Raw genomic sequence first — 13,404 nt, 5'->3', positions numbered from 1 at the left:
TGAAATGGTAGGCAGATTTCTGTGAAAGGAAAGTTTGTTCACCACCACCACTGATCTTCCCCTCCAATGTGGAGCTTCAGTGCAAAATGCCACCCATGCAGTTAGCAACTGTGTGCATAGCTTCTTGAAAGTAAACTGGGGGCAGGGGAAGAATCTGGATTAGGACCCTGGCATGGCAGGTAGGGACACTTTAATCCTGCCCAAATTGCTGATCTGAAATGGAAGCTGCTGCTGCTATTTATTTTATTTTATCAAATTTATTACCTGCCCTTCATTGATAGGTCCCAGGGCAGGTCACAACAATATAAAATATATTGTTAAAAACAGTTTAAAACAAATTGCATTCACAACTAGAGAGGATCCTAAAAATCCTGTCTATGTATCTCCTGGGTTGAAAGCCAGGGTTGAAGAGGTATGTCTTCAGCATACGATGAAAGCGGTACAGTGAAGGTGTCAGACACATCTCTTTGAGGAGAGAGTTCTGTAACGTAGAGGCTGCCACAGAGAATGCCCTCTCCTGGGCCACCCCCTGAACTTCTGAGGGGAGCAGATCTACTAAGAGGGCCCCGCTGCTGATCTCAACACCCAAGAGGGTCTTTAGGGAAGGAGTGGTCTGTCAGATATTTGGGGCATAAGTCGTTCAGCAGGGATGTGTGTGGGTGGCCCCAATCTGGATTGGGGTCCTCATTCAGATTGGCGCCTCCTCACCTACTCTTTATTTCCAAAAAGCCATTCAAGCAGTCTTGTCTACTTTGGCCCTCAGTGAAATGATATATTTGTGTGTGTGTGTGTGTTGAGTCCCATCTGCTGTTGCAGCAGGATGATGCCTAACTAGCCTTGACAAGACCATCACGAACTGAAGCCCCCGTATGCACTAATTGGCTTCCTCCAAAGAATCCTGGGAGCTGTAGTTTAAGGGTGCTGAGAGTTGTTAAGAGACCTCTATTCCCCTTACTGAGCTACAATTCCCAGAGTGGTTTAGCAATCATTCCTTCTTCCCAGGGAACTCTGGGAATTGTAGCTTACTGAGAGGGGAATGGGGTCTCCTAACAGCAATCAGCACCCGTAACAAATGACAGTACCCAGGATTTCTTTGGAGGAAGCCATGACTGTTTAAAGTGGTATAATACTGCTTTAAACATAAGGTCCGGCTGCGGCCTAAATGTGAACTCTAGAATGCTTTGGGATACCCTGGGTCTTGATTGTGGCTTCATCAGGGATTCATCAGCAGAGAAATTGATGTGGAAAAGGTAATGTGAAGCTAGAAAGCTTAGGAGAGAGTGGGGAGAAATGGTTCTAGGCTGGGCCACCTCTCCTTCCTAAACACATGCATGTTGATGCTAACTGTCATTCTGGATTAATCAGCAATCCAAAATAAATACTGTTTAAACTTAATTTTCAATAGGGGTGAGACTTAAGGATTCTAGGCTTTTGAAACTCCCTGTAACAAGTCCGGACAAGCCGTCTCCCCCCACCCCGCAACGTTAATCCACAGGCTAAAGCAACGTGAATTCTCCTTAGCTTTTATTCCAAATTAAATCGCTGCTGCAATATCTGTGGCCTACAAACGTACTTAGTTTTTTAATGACCTTTTTCATATTAAAAGCTAGATTAAGGGCCAGCTCTTGGCATGCCTTTGGGATGGTGACTGGAGTTTCAGAATCTGTTCCACAAATTACTGTTGCTGACACCTCGATTTAGTGCCATTGTCACGTTAATGCATGTGAGTGTGAGAGAGTGAGGTTTAAATTGTTCAGCTTGGAGGTTTGCCTGCTTAAATCTCGCATGCAGCTTGGGCCCCCATCTGCATTATACACTTAAAGCACTATTATGCAATTGCTCTCTCTTCTTGGGGAACTCTGGGAATTGTAGCTCAGTGAGGGGAACAGAGGTCTCCTAGCAGTTCCCAGCACCCTTAACAAACTGTAATTCCCTGGATACTTTGGGGGAAGGCATAACTGTTCCAAGTGGTACGGTGCTGCGTTAAATCAGGTGGGGGCCCTGCTTTAGAAGGATATTTTATATTGGGGGATGGGAAACTGGTGGCCCTCCAGATTGCCAGCTTCCATCATCCCTGCCCGTTAGCGTGGGGCTGATAGGAGCTGAGGAGCCCCCAATAGCCAGAGAGCCACGGGTTCCCCAGCCCTGCTTTATTTCTTTCAGCCTGGCCTTTCCCCTTTCCCCCTTTCCCCCTTTCTCTAGCATGGCCTAGCCACTACAGCATTAATCTACCAAAAAAGGGTTTTACAGCCTATCCCTTCTCTTCCCCCTCTCCTTTTTTAAAAGCTTGAGTAGCCACCAGGATTTTACAAAATTAAGTATGGGAAGTGAGGTTTATATCCTGTTCTCACACTAGCAATTGGGCTTGCAGCAGAATGCGGTGGCAGAATCCTGAGGCTGTAGGCCATGCTATGTGCCACTGCAGATGGCAGGTGGAGAATACCATTTTTTGAATGATCCCACATAATACACACATACTCCTGCAAAGGTTGTTATTGGGAGAGAGGTTCTATTTTAACTCACTCTTCTTGAAGGGAGCATTCAAAATGTGATCCACTGCCTCCATTGTGAAGGAATACAGTCCATTCTACCACCTCTGAATTCTACCACCTTCATCTGCATGTGCGGACTTGGCCTCAGTTTCTCATAATGAAGAGCCAATTCAGCATAGGTTCAGGGTTGACAAAATGTGAAGTATTGCACGATGAGCTGTTTTGGATGTAATGCTAAACCATAGTTTAATCACATGAGAATGAGTCTAGTGTGCTCCTGCTGCTTCATTCAGTGCGGTTGCAAGGGGAAGCTTTTCAGAAGCCTTCACATACTTTTTTGTTACTTGCCATGTTGTCCATGCCAGGACAAATTGTGGTTAACCTTTAGTTAATGGAAATGAGCCAACTTCAAATTATAATTTATGAAGGTGGCTTGTTTTCACTATCAATATATATATAAGATTAACCATAGTTTAGGGTTTGGATGATGCAACTGCGGTTTATCTGAAATGGAAACAGATACTGTTGCAGCCAAACTAGATTGGGGAAAGGGGCAGACTCATTCTTATGGGCTCCTTTGGGAGGAAGGGTGGGATATAAATTCAACTCATGTTGCTAAACCACGGTTTAGTGTTTAATGTCCAAATGCAGCCATTACCAAGCAGTGGGCCGTGTACTCCCATAGTTCAGAACCCAAACCGTGGTTTGAGCATGAACAACAGAAAATCACGGCTTAGAGCTGCTTATTTGCTTTTCTTCTCAGCCCCCTCTGCACTCAACTTTCTATATTTGCTGCTGTCACCGTGAGGTATCAGCCTCTGGAGACAGAGCGGTATCTATAACTCTGGTTTGGCACAGTATTTGATTTGAACAAACCATAGTTGACACAGACCACGATTTACCAACCCCCATATTTCTGAATCTGGCTTGCCAGCTGACTGCAAGCTGCTTATCAGTTCAGAAATTGCACCAACCTTCACTTAAAACTTCCTTAATCATGGTTTGGCTTGATATCTGAACTGAGCCATAAGACAAGTAATTTAACAGGACTTTCAGATGCAGAACGATAGCTTCATAGAAACTCCATTGTGCAGAGGCTTTTGTCTCTCTCAACGCTGGAGGCAAACGGGTAAGCCCATGAGAAGGTGTTCAAGAACACTGGGTGAGGCGCAAGGAACTTTAGGTGACTTATGAGTCACACCTTCACCATTGACCGCATAAAGTTGGACAAGAATGAGAGAATTATTATCATGGGATAACTGATGGTGTAAGCAAGTGCTTCCCCCATTTTACTAACACCTTTCCCCCCTTCCACATAGGGTCTGTTCTGGATGTTATTAAGCACATTGTGGCGAAAGGAGAACACAAGAATGGAGTCCTGGATGAACCTGCGATAGCCACGATCCTGAAGGAGGTCTTGGAAGGACTGGAATACCTGCATAAAAATGGGCAAATCCACAGGTGGCTCTCTTACTGCGTTTATAACTTTCTCTCTTGCATAGTGCTTCTGGTAGGATCAAAGAGCTTCCCAGTCTGTCCTTTTCGTGAGGCAGGTCGCGTTTGTTTCCATCTGACATGTCAGGAGGTGTGGCCAAGACAAACTGACTCTGTTTCTCTGCAGGATTGCCGTGCAAGCCTGAACAGGATTTGAATACAGGACCCAACGTTCTGGACTGCAGCACTCCTGTGCATTGCCCCCATTTTGGCATTTCTACCACATTTTGCTTTGGTTGCCCTTTGATGCTCCAGAACTGATGTTTCAGAAGTAACCTTCAATCATTTACTCTACCCGTGCATTTTCGTCTTGAAATTTGAAGGGTTATTTTTATTCTCCCCTCTGCCTTTTTGTTTTAATTAAATCCTGAATTGGCCCAGTTACACAGTTTATCTTGAAAAGTGTGAAGCAATGTGCTCAGTACAAATGGTGTTGGGGGTGGCAGTGGGACCTTCAACATTAGGAAGATACAGGTTCTGGAACTTCAACGTAGCCACATCTTTTGCTGCATTTCTGCTCCAAGGCAGTATTTATGAAGTGTTCAGGGAGTGCACATGCACCAATGTGTGAATCCACATGGTGTGAAAGGGAAAGTGCTTCCTTCCACAACCTATAGAATTCATTGCCACAAGAATTTATTATGGTTGCTAGCTTAGATGTGTGTTGTTGTTTTTTTAAAAGCACTAGACCAACTCATGAACTCTTGGGCTTCAAATAGGTATTAGTCCATGACACTTAAATGGAGCTTCCATGTTCATAGGCACTGTATCATTGAATGCCTGATGGTAAACACAAATGGAGGAGCGCTGTTAAAGTTACTGAAAAATGCACAGGTAACCATTAAAATGCACGCAAAGGGGTGCTAGCTTCATGCCCTGCTTGTGAGCTTCCCAGAAGTATCTGCTTCCCCACTGTAGGCAACGTGATACTGAATTAGATGCACCTTTCGTCTGATCCAGCTGGGCTGTTCTTACGTTCTTAACTTCCAGATGTTGCTGGAGTCCAGCTCCTGTCATCCCCACCCCACATGGCTGATGGTCAGGGATGATGGAAGTTGTACGCCAACAGCAGCTGCACGGCCACAGGTTCCCCATCCTGTTTCAGATGAAGGTTTTAAAACATAAAAATATGGAAGATTATATCCCATCCTTGCTCCAGATATATCCAAGTGGGTAACAACTCATCTCTCAACTGGAAATCAATAAAAGCATGAAAAAGCCTGCGTGAAGAGTTAAGTTGGTGCTTCATGGAGAGATGCAGGCTGAGCTTCAAGGGGCAGGGAGTTTGAAAGCCAGGGCACCACCATAGAGTAGACCCACTCGTACATAACCACATGGTTCAGTCCCTAATGGTGGGTCTCTGAGCAGGGCCTCCTGGGCTGATCTTAACTCTCACGGAGAAGCATTTAGGCCCCAAGTCATTCAGGGGTTTCTAAGTCATCTGTAAAACCTTGAATTCAGACTGGAGAGGTATAGGTAGCTAGTAGCCAGTGCAGATATCTCACATCAGGCGCGATACTTGCTGTTCTGCTCAGAAGCCAAGCCCATTCCTTGAGCAACCCAATTTTCACCTCTTCCCCCACTGTCTACCGCAGCCCACTGTGCCATATCTTGTTCCTAGCCCTGAAGAGCACATTTTTTGGGGGTAGACAGTAAAGCAGCTAGAAGAGAGAACAAAAAATTGGGTGCTTATCCTTGTGTGAGTGCAATGTGCTTCCCGCTAAGGCAACATGGGAAGCTGCCTTATGCTGCTCAGACCATTGGTCCATCCTGCTCAGTATTGTCTACTCTGATTGGTAGTGGCTCTCCAGGGTTTCAGACTGGAAACATTCCCAGCCCTGCCTGGAGATTAAACCTGGGACTGCTGCATGCAAAGCAGATGCTCTGCCTCTGAGCTATGGCCCTTCCCATCACCGGCTGCAACCCTATATTGCAAATTAACCTTACGAAGCAATGCCTTTCTTGAACTGGATTCCACCCTCACTGGTCAGGCCATTCTGGTGATCATTGCTGAACTTTTCGCCACCCTCTATATATTGAGAAGTATGGACATCATCATGTTCATGATTTCCTGGTTAACATATTAAGTTTGTCCATGCAAGGGTGCCCGCAAAAACCGCTATCTCTATGTAGAGACATGTTTTGTGTGAACCAGTGTGGTGTAGTGATCAAGGTGTTGGACTACAACCTGGGAGACCAGGGTTCGAATCCACACACAGCCATGAAACTCACTGGGTGACCTTGGGCCAGTCACTGCCTCTCAGCCTCATGAAAACCCTATTCATAGGGTCGCCATAAGTCGGAATCAACTTGAAGGCAGTACATTTACATTTAGCCCCAAATGGATGTTGATCTTGGGGTATGTCTGCTGTCGGCTTAGGGATGGAGCGAAATAGGAAGGGGAATTTGAAGGCTTTGTGGTTCATAGGGAGAAATAAGCTCCGAGAAGCTTATCCAAGTAAGCGCAATAAAGTGCTTGTTCAGTTCCTGTGCAGCGAAAGGCTTGAGTCATAGCTCGCACCTTCAGTAGAAAAGAAGCCTAGTACAGTTAGACCTACTGATGAATGCAGGATGAACGCAGTTAGTGCATCTGTCCAAATTGGGCTTCTAGCTTATTAGCGGAGTGGGAGGGGAGTGTCATTCTGTAACGGAGTCTTTTTTTAGATATGGTATATTTTGGGGGGAATGTTGGGATAGACAGGACAAGCTGCTGTAATAGTAAATCAGTAGGAACCTCAAGAAGTGTGTGTGTTGGGGGGGGGGGCGAGGGCCCTGCAGAATAAATGGTGTTAATTTTGCATTTCTCTTTTTTAAAAAAAGTTTATGAAGTGAATGACCACATGTGGAGATAGTTTTAACAAACTCGTGTGGCTGTAATGCCTTGCATTTCCAAAGTAATAAGCTACATTTGCTTATTTTTAAATCCTTTTTGATATATTGGTTTTAAATATCCTCCTTCCTGCAAGCCTTCAAAGGTAGGGCATGTAAAAGTTCCACATAGTACAAACTTACACCAGTTTTAAGCTCCTTTACTTAATCAGGACATCCCTGAAGGAAGCCTGGGAATTAAGAACCAGGTTGGTATAATAGTTAAGAGTGTTGGGCTAGGACCTGGGAGACCAGGGTTCAAATCTTCACTCAGCCATGGAACACATTGGACCAACCACTTTTTCACAGCCTAGCCTGCCTCATAGGGTTGTTGTGAGGGGTCAAAGAGGAGCCACCTTGAGCTCCTTGGAGGAATACAAATGTAGTAATAAAATAAAACCTTTATTGAAAATGTGGAAAAGGTTTGCAGTGGGGACAAAAGGGACAAACTCCTTCCTCTTCCACCCTGTCTTCACTCACCCCCTTGCCTTCTAGGTGCCTTCCCTTTTTGAGCTCCTCAGATTATTTTCAAACAGGATGGTGCTGGGGCACAAGCAGATGTGAAAGTTGCTGCATCTCATAGAATCATAGAATAGTAGAGTTGGTGGAAGGGGCCTACAAGGCCATTGAGTCCAACCCCCTGTCTTGAAGAGAGCTTTGTCCCCTTATCCCTAGATGTATAGGAGATGGTGATGTCTGCGCTGTAGTCAGAGAAAGGTACTCTGCACATGACCAGTTATACTCTCCTCTTTGGAGCCTGGAAGACTTTAGGAGTATGATCAGCAAGCATTTTCAAAGTGGCCTTTGGGGAAAATTAAATGTGAGTGATGGTGGGCCTGCACGTCAACTGCCACCTCCCTCTTGCCATGAGCAATATTTTCTCCAATCCTCTTGGCCTGGGGACTTCTCCTTGCTGACCCCTCCTACAGGAAGACAGTCCAGCCTTTGAGGTTGCTTGATGGTAGAGCATCTGTTTTGATTTGCGTGGAGAAGGTCCCAGACTGAATCCCCAGCATCTGCTGGGAGAGACTCTTTCGTGAAAGAGCTGGTGCCAGTCCGCTTAGAGCTAAATGGTCTGACTTGGTATAAGGCAGCTTCCTGTGTACCTGTATAAAATACTCCAGGTGACTCATCCCTGGTGGGAGACCGGATGATGTGCTCTCTACCGTCTGCAACCACCTCCACGGCCTTCAAAGGCCGCTCTGGGTAGAGGTGCATTACACTGTAGTTAAGTCCAGAGGCTTTGAGGGCCACTGAGTGTGTTCTGTGACTCGGGGGGGGGGCGGCGATTCACTCCCAGGCTTGAGTGACAAGAGTCAGTTGATATGTCAAATATCTTGCACTACTCCCAATTCTGGCCACTTGACTTGCCTGTGCATGGATGATCATGTGTCCAGTTGCTTGACGGATGATCCTCCATAATCTGTAACCAAAGCAAATGAGAGAGCTGTTGGGAAGTTACCAACCAGAATTTGAAACTTAAGCCCTTCTGGATGGTGCTTTTTTTTTTAAAAAAAAGCTTTCTGACAAGCCAGTCATGGGCAGCTTAACTGGATGCAAGTTCCGTCTCCCTCCCCACCCTCTCCTGGATGCTTGTCTCTGCGCTTATGATCAGTTCTTGTGTAACTGAATATTTTGACAGGGTTGGAGAGGAAGCAGTAATAATATATAAAAAAAAGGTTTAGCTTCAGCTTCAGGAGGTTTTCCTTTTTTGCATGTCGGATTGTTGGGATTGCGCACAGGAGTTCTCTAAAGCCGGCTGGTGTGGCTGAAATATAAAGGCTTGCTGGGGCATGCTGACAGCTGAACGGGCACACAGAAAGTGGGCAGACATAGATCCAGGGCAGATTTCCTACAGTTGTTGGACTACAGCTCCCATCAACCCCAACCAGCAGGGCCATTGTTCAGGCATGACGGAAGTTTGTAGTCAGTCAGCAACTGGAGGAGTGTCCCAGGTCCCCTGGTCCTTCCCTGTTTCCTTGGCGTGCGGCCAGTTGTGCCTAGGTGTTGAAACAGCCTCTCCGGAAATGCCTCATTTGGAAGGACCATTTCACATGTTCCTCGGGAGGGTGTATGCTTGACTGAGACAGGCAGCCGGTCACACGTCTTCTGCAAATGTATGAGACACATACTGTATCTGCAAACTTCTTTTTTGTGTGTGTACTTTGTTGAAAAGGATTAGGCAGATTTGCAGTGAGGGTGCAGGGTAGGCATGCAGTTGCTTCACGCCCTGGTTGGACAGAGGCAGCGTATCTTTGCCCAGCCTGCGCTGAAGACAAACTAGGGACGACTCCTTCCGTCTTGCCTTTCTTCTGGGATTCCCAGAGGGGGTATGTAGGAAGCTGCCTTACACTGTGACAAACCATTGGTCCATCTGGCTCAATGTTGTTTACACTGACTGCCAGCTGTGATTTCAAGCAGGGGACATTCCCAGCCCTACGTGGAGATATTGGGGATTGAACTAGGGGTCTTATGCATGCAAAGGGATGCTCTGCCATTGAGCTATGGCCCTTCCTCTGGCTGGCCTCTAGTGCTGACCTTTGTCTCGTCTAACAGTGTAGTTCTTCTGTTTTATCTTTTCTCTGGCAGTGCTTGGGGCTCCCTGGGGAGACAAAGGAATGCTCTCTCCCACCCACGCACACACCTTCCAAGAACATTTTTTCAGAATCTGAGTAATTCAAGACACAACACCTTTCATTCTGTTGTGGTCTCTTCTCTGTTCCTACGAAGTGCCCTGTCTCTTGAAATATGGACATTTGTCTATACTATTACAACTTTTTAAAAAAAGTCTGCCCTTCCCCTCCCCCAAATTCTGCAGGAATATATATTTTATCTGTGCCACAATGCACTCCCTTCTGCAGTCTCTGTCCCTCCTTGCATGGTAGAAATTCCAAATCCAAGCTGCACAAAATATAAAATGTTAGCTGTAATCTCTTTCATTTGATTCCTCAAAAGATTTGTCAAGGCCCCTGGAAGTGTAGGAACACAACCCAGCTGTTCTTCTGTAGGGTGCCAGCTTGTATTTTTGGGATGCTGAGTAATGCTTTCACAAGATTGCTCACAGATGTCGTGGTCGGGGTGTGTGTATTTTAACTTTGAAGAGGAAAAAATCCATTCACAGGATTGCTATGGAGACTATCAAGCACTGTAACTCTTGCTTAATCATTGTCTCCTGTGCAGTTCTGTTCCTCTCCCCATCCTCCCTCCAGCCTTAGATTGTTTTTGCTTAAGGGGAATTGTAAGAGGAGAGATCCAGTGGGAACCAGGCAGGACAGGAGAAGAGATTAGAGGGGAGGTTAACATAAGGATGTGAAGCCTCATCTCTCCTCTCCCCTTGGTGTTGGTTCAAGGCCTCAAGCGGTTAGAACTGATTGAAACTTGCTGCTGATTGATAGCCCTCCTTTTGCTGATGTGAAATCTGGGGCTTCTGCCGGCATGCTGTTAACCACGGTCAGGAGGTTTAGTGGCTCATGGGATCATGTGCTTCTAACCCCCTTATGTCTTGGGGGGAGGATTTCCACTTTCGCCCTGGACTTTAAGCCACAGGTAAGGGCTACATCAGCACTGACCTTAACTATGGATAAGGATAACCCAGTTTGCTCTTCAGTTGGAGAGAGACCATAGCTCAAAGGCAGAGTGGTTTGTTGACATGCAGAAGGTCCCAGGGTCAACCCCTGGCTCTTCCAGCTAAAGGATCAGATAATGACAGGTGACAGGAAAGACCTCTGCTGAGACCCTGGAGCAGAGGTAGCTAACATGGTAACCTCCAGAAGTTGTGGACTCCGATTCCCATCATCCCCAGCCAGCATAGCCAGATGTCAGCGATGATGGCAGTTGGAGTCTACAACATTAGGAGGGGGACGAGCCTGGCTACCTCGGCCCTGGAGAGCTGCTCCCTCTCTGAGGAGGCCACATCATAAAATCATAGAATAGTAGAGTTGGAAGGGGCCTATAAGGCCATCAAGTCCAATCCCCTGTGCAATGCAGGAATCCAAATCAGTGCATTCCCGACAGATGGCTGTCCACTGCCTCTTGAATGCCGCCAGTGTCGGAGGGCCTGCTTAGAGGTTATATTAATTAAGCGGTATATAAATTGTCAAAATAAATAAATTCCGGTCCATATAGACAAAAGAGTCTGACCTGGCATAAAGTGGGCTCTCTGACACTGGAGGCCTTCAAGAGGCAGCTGGACAGCCATCTGTCGAGAATGCTTTGATTTGGATTCCTGCATTGAGCAGGGGGTTGGACTTGATGGCCTTATAGGCCCCTTCCAACTCTACTATTCTATGATTCTATGAATTCCATAGTTTAACTATGTACTGTGTGAAGAAGCATTTTCTTCTGTCTGTCCTGAATCTTCCAACATTCAGCTTCATTACATGTCCACAAGTTCTAGTGTTATAAGAGAGGGAGAAAAACTCTCTCTATCCACTTTCTCCATGCCATGCATGTATAGTAATAATACAAATGTATTGTTTACATTTCATATAAATTATCCGTTATGCGCAGATGACTCTAGGCCACATTGACGGCCATGCGTATGTACTAAATAGTCAGACAATGCACAGGAAGATGTATGGTGTATGTTTAGATTTACTGTAATTGAAAGGAGTCTAACAGTCTTTTGTTACTTTGGCAGCGATGTTTGGAGGGCGGCGGCGGGGACACAGGGGGCCAATTACTCAGCTATTAAGAATGCAGTGGAACAAATTCTCTCTCCTTGGTCTATAAATAGCATTTTAAAAACTGATGTTCTGCATTTGTGTTGTGCTTTTGGTGAATCTAAATGCTGGTTCTTCCAAGATCAGAGGAGCAAACCAGTAAATTGGTTTTGTTGGAAGAGGGGAATGGATTGATTACAGCCTGCTGTGGGCACAGCTGTGACTGAATGCTGGCTTGTATTGACCAAGCTGCCATATTAGCGAACCCCATGTTCATCAGTGGTAAATGGGTTGTGGTACGCTGGGAGTGGTGATGGTGGGGAGAGGTTTGTGTTGTGATATTGTGAAGTAGCCTACTTTAGCTCTTCTAGATCAGGGCTGAGAAACCTGTGGCCCTATAGACGTTATTGTACAGGTTCCCCATTCCTGTGCTAGATGATAGCAGATGAAACTGAGAGAGTTGTACAGCCTTAATAGTGCACGTTTTTAGGGCTGGCCCTACTGTTAGGTAGCCACTTTAGGAAGCAGATGCTGTGTGGCCAGGGCAGCAGTCCCTCCCCAGCCTCCAGATGCAGTGGAAAAGGCTGTCCTGTCACCAGTGTTAAAGTATGAATTAGCTTCCACTTCAGTTGGATTGCATGTGTGGAATGGGAGGGTGCTATCTTGTCCGTTGCTTCAAGCAGCAAAACATGTTGGGCCAGTCCTGCAATTTGAGGGGCGGGGGAATGTATTCAGGGAATTCTGGTCATGAAGGAAAGGCAGGGCGATGCTCAAAGAGAGACAGTGTGTTAAACTCATTGACTCATTTTCTGGAGCTCAAATTAAGTCATTGGCCAGGCTTGGGCTTTGTTTACTCATTAACGTGTCTGTATAACATCTCTATACTGTAAATGGAATTCAGGGCGCTTTTACACATCATTAATCTAACAATTAAAAAATCCAATTGCAATAAAAAGCGAATAAAATGTAATATGGAAACTGTTAATAATAAAAACATCATTAAATAGCATTAAAATGGTTCTGATAAATTGTATTTGTTAAAAAAAACCCTCCTGCAGCCAGTATCCCAAGCCAAAACAAGTGAATAGTGAAAACCGGGCAATTCCATACAATTTAAATACAAGACCAAATGCCCATTTAAAGAGGATGGACTTTGCCTGGGGCCTGAAAGAAGGTAAAGGTAGGTGCTGACCATATCTCTCTTTTGGAGTTAGCTCCACGGTTTGGGGGCACCTGGAGAAGTCCTCTGGTGATTATCTCAGCTGTAGGGTAGATTCGTACTGGTCTTTCAGGTACCCTGGTCCAAGACTGTATAGTCCACAAACAAAAGAGGGTAGTGTCTCAAGATGCTGAAAAAATGGATTTTATATGGAATTTGAGTTACAAAAGGCTTTAAAAAATAATTGTGGGAGGGGTTCCAAAATAGCATTGCAATCCAAGCAAAGATCTCTGCAGACTGTTTTCCAATTTAAGTAAGTATATTTACTTGCTTATATGTAACTTGTATGTAACCAGTTGTTTTAAATGACTATTTATGTGATGTCCTTGGTTTTTATAGCCCCTGAAGAAGGCCTTTAAATATAAATTGGCCAAAATGTGTTGGGCTGCTTTGAAATTGAAATCCATGTTTTTTCAGCATGTTACATTTTTTAAATATGTATTTATTGATTTTCAAGGTTTTTTTCATTACTTTGAGATGTATAGAGTAGAGATGGGGAACCTGTGGCCAACTCCTGTCATCCCTGACCAATGGACCATACTGTCTGGGACTGATCTGAGGTGGACTCCAACAAATCCAGGGGTGGAGGGAGCTCAGGTACCCCATTCCTTCATTAGGAGAAATACAGGGCTCCTGCCGGAAAGTGTATAACTGTGTCAAGTTCCATAAG

At 45.4% G+C, this 13,404-nt stretch overlaps 1 protein-coding gene across 1 annotated transcript in view; it reads left to right on the top strand.

Moving 5' to 3' along the window:
* The window catches only part of OXSR1 (oxidative stress responsive kinase 1), a 129,920-nt gene that overhangs the window by 68,589 nt on the left and 47,927 nt on the right, over positions 1 to 13,404 (top strand). Inside the window, exon 4 of the mRNA XM_061586147.1 lies at positions 3,812 to 3,953. Coding sequence (XP_061442131.1) covers positions 3,812 to 3,953 — 142 coding nt within the window. The remainder of the gene's footprint in view (positions 1 to 3,811; positions 3,954 to 13,404) is intronic.

Source organism: Rhineura floridana, chromosome 10, assembly GCF_030035675.1.
Source record: "Rhineura floridana isolate rRhiFlo1 chromosome 10, rRhiFlo1.hap2, whole genome shotgun sequence".
Lineage (NCBI taxonomy): Eukaryota > Metazoa > Chordata > Lepidosauria > Squamata > Rhineuridae > Rhineura > Rhineura floridana.
The sequence above is the reverse complement of the archived record's forward strand: the minus strand, read 5'-3'. Positions and strand labels throughout refer to the sequence as shown.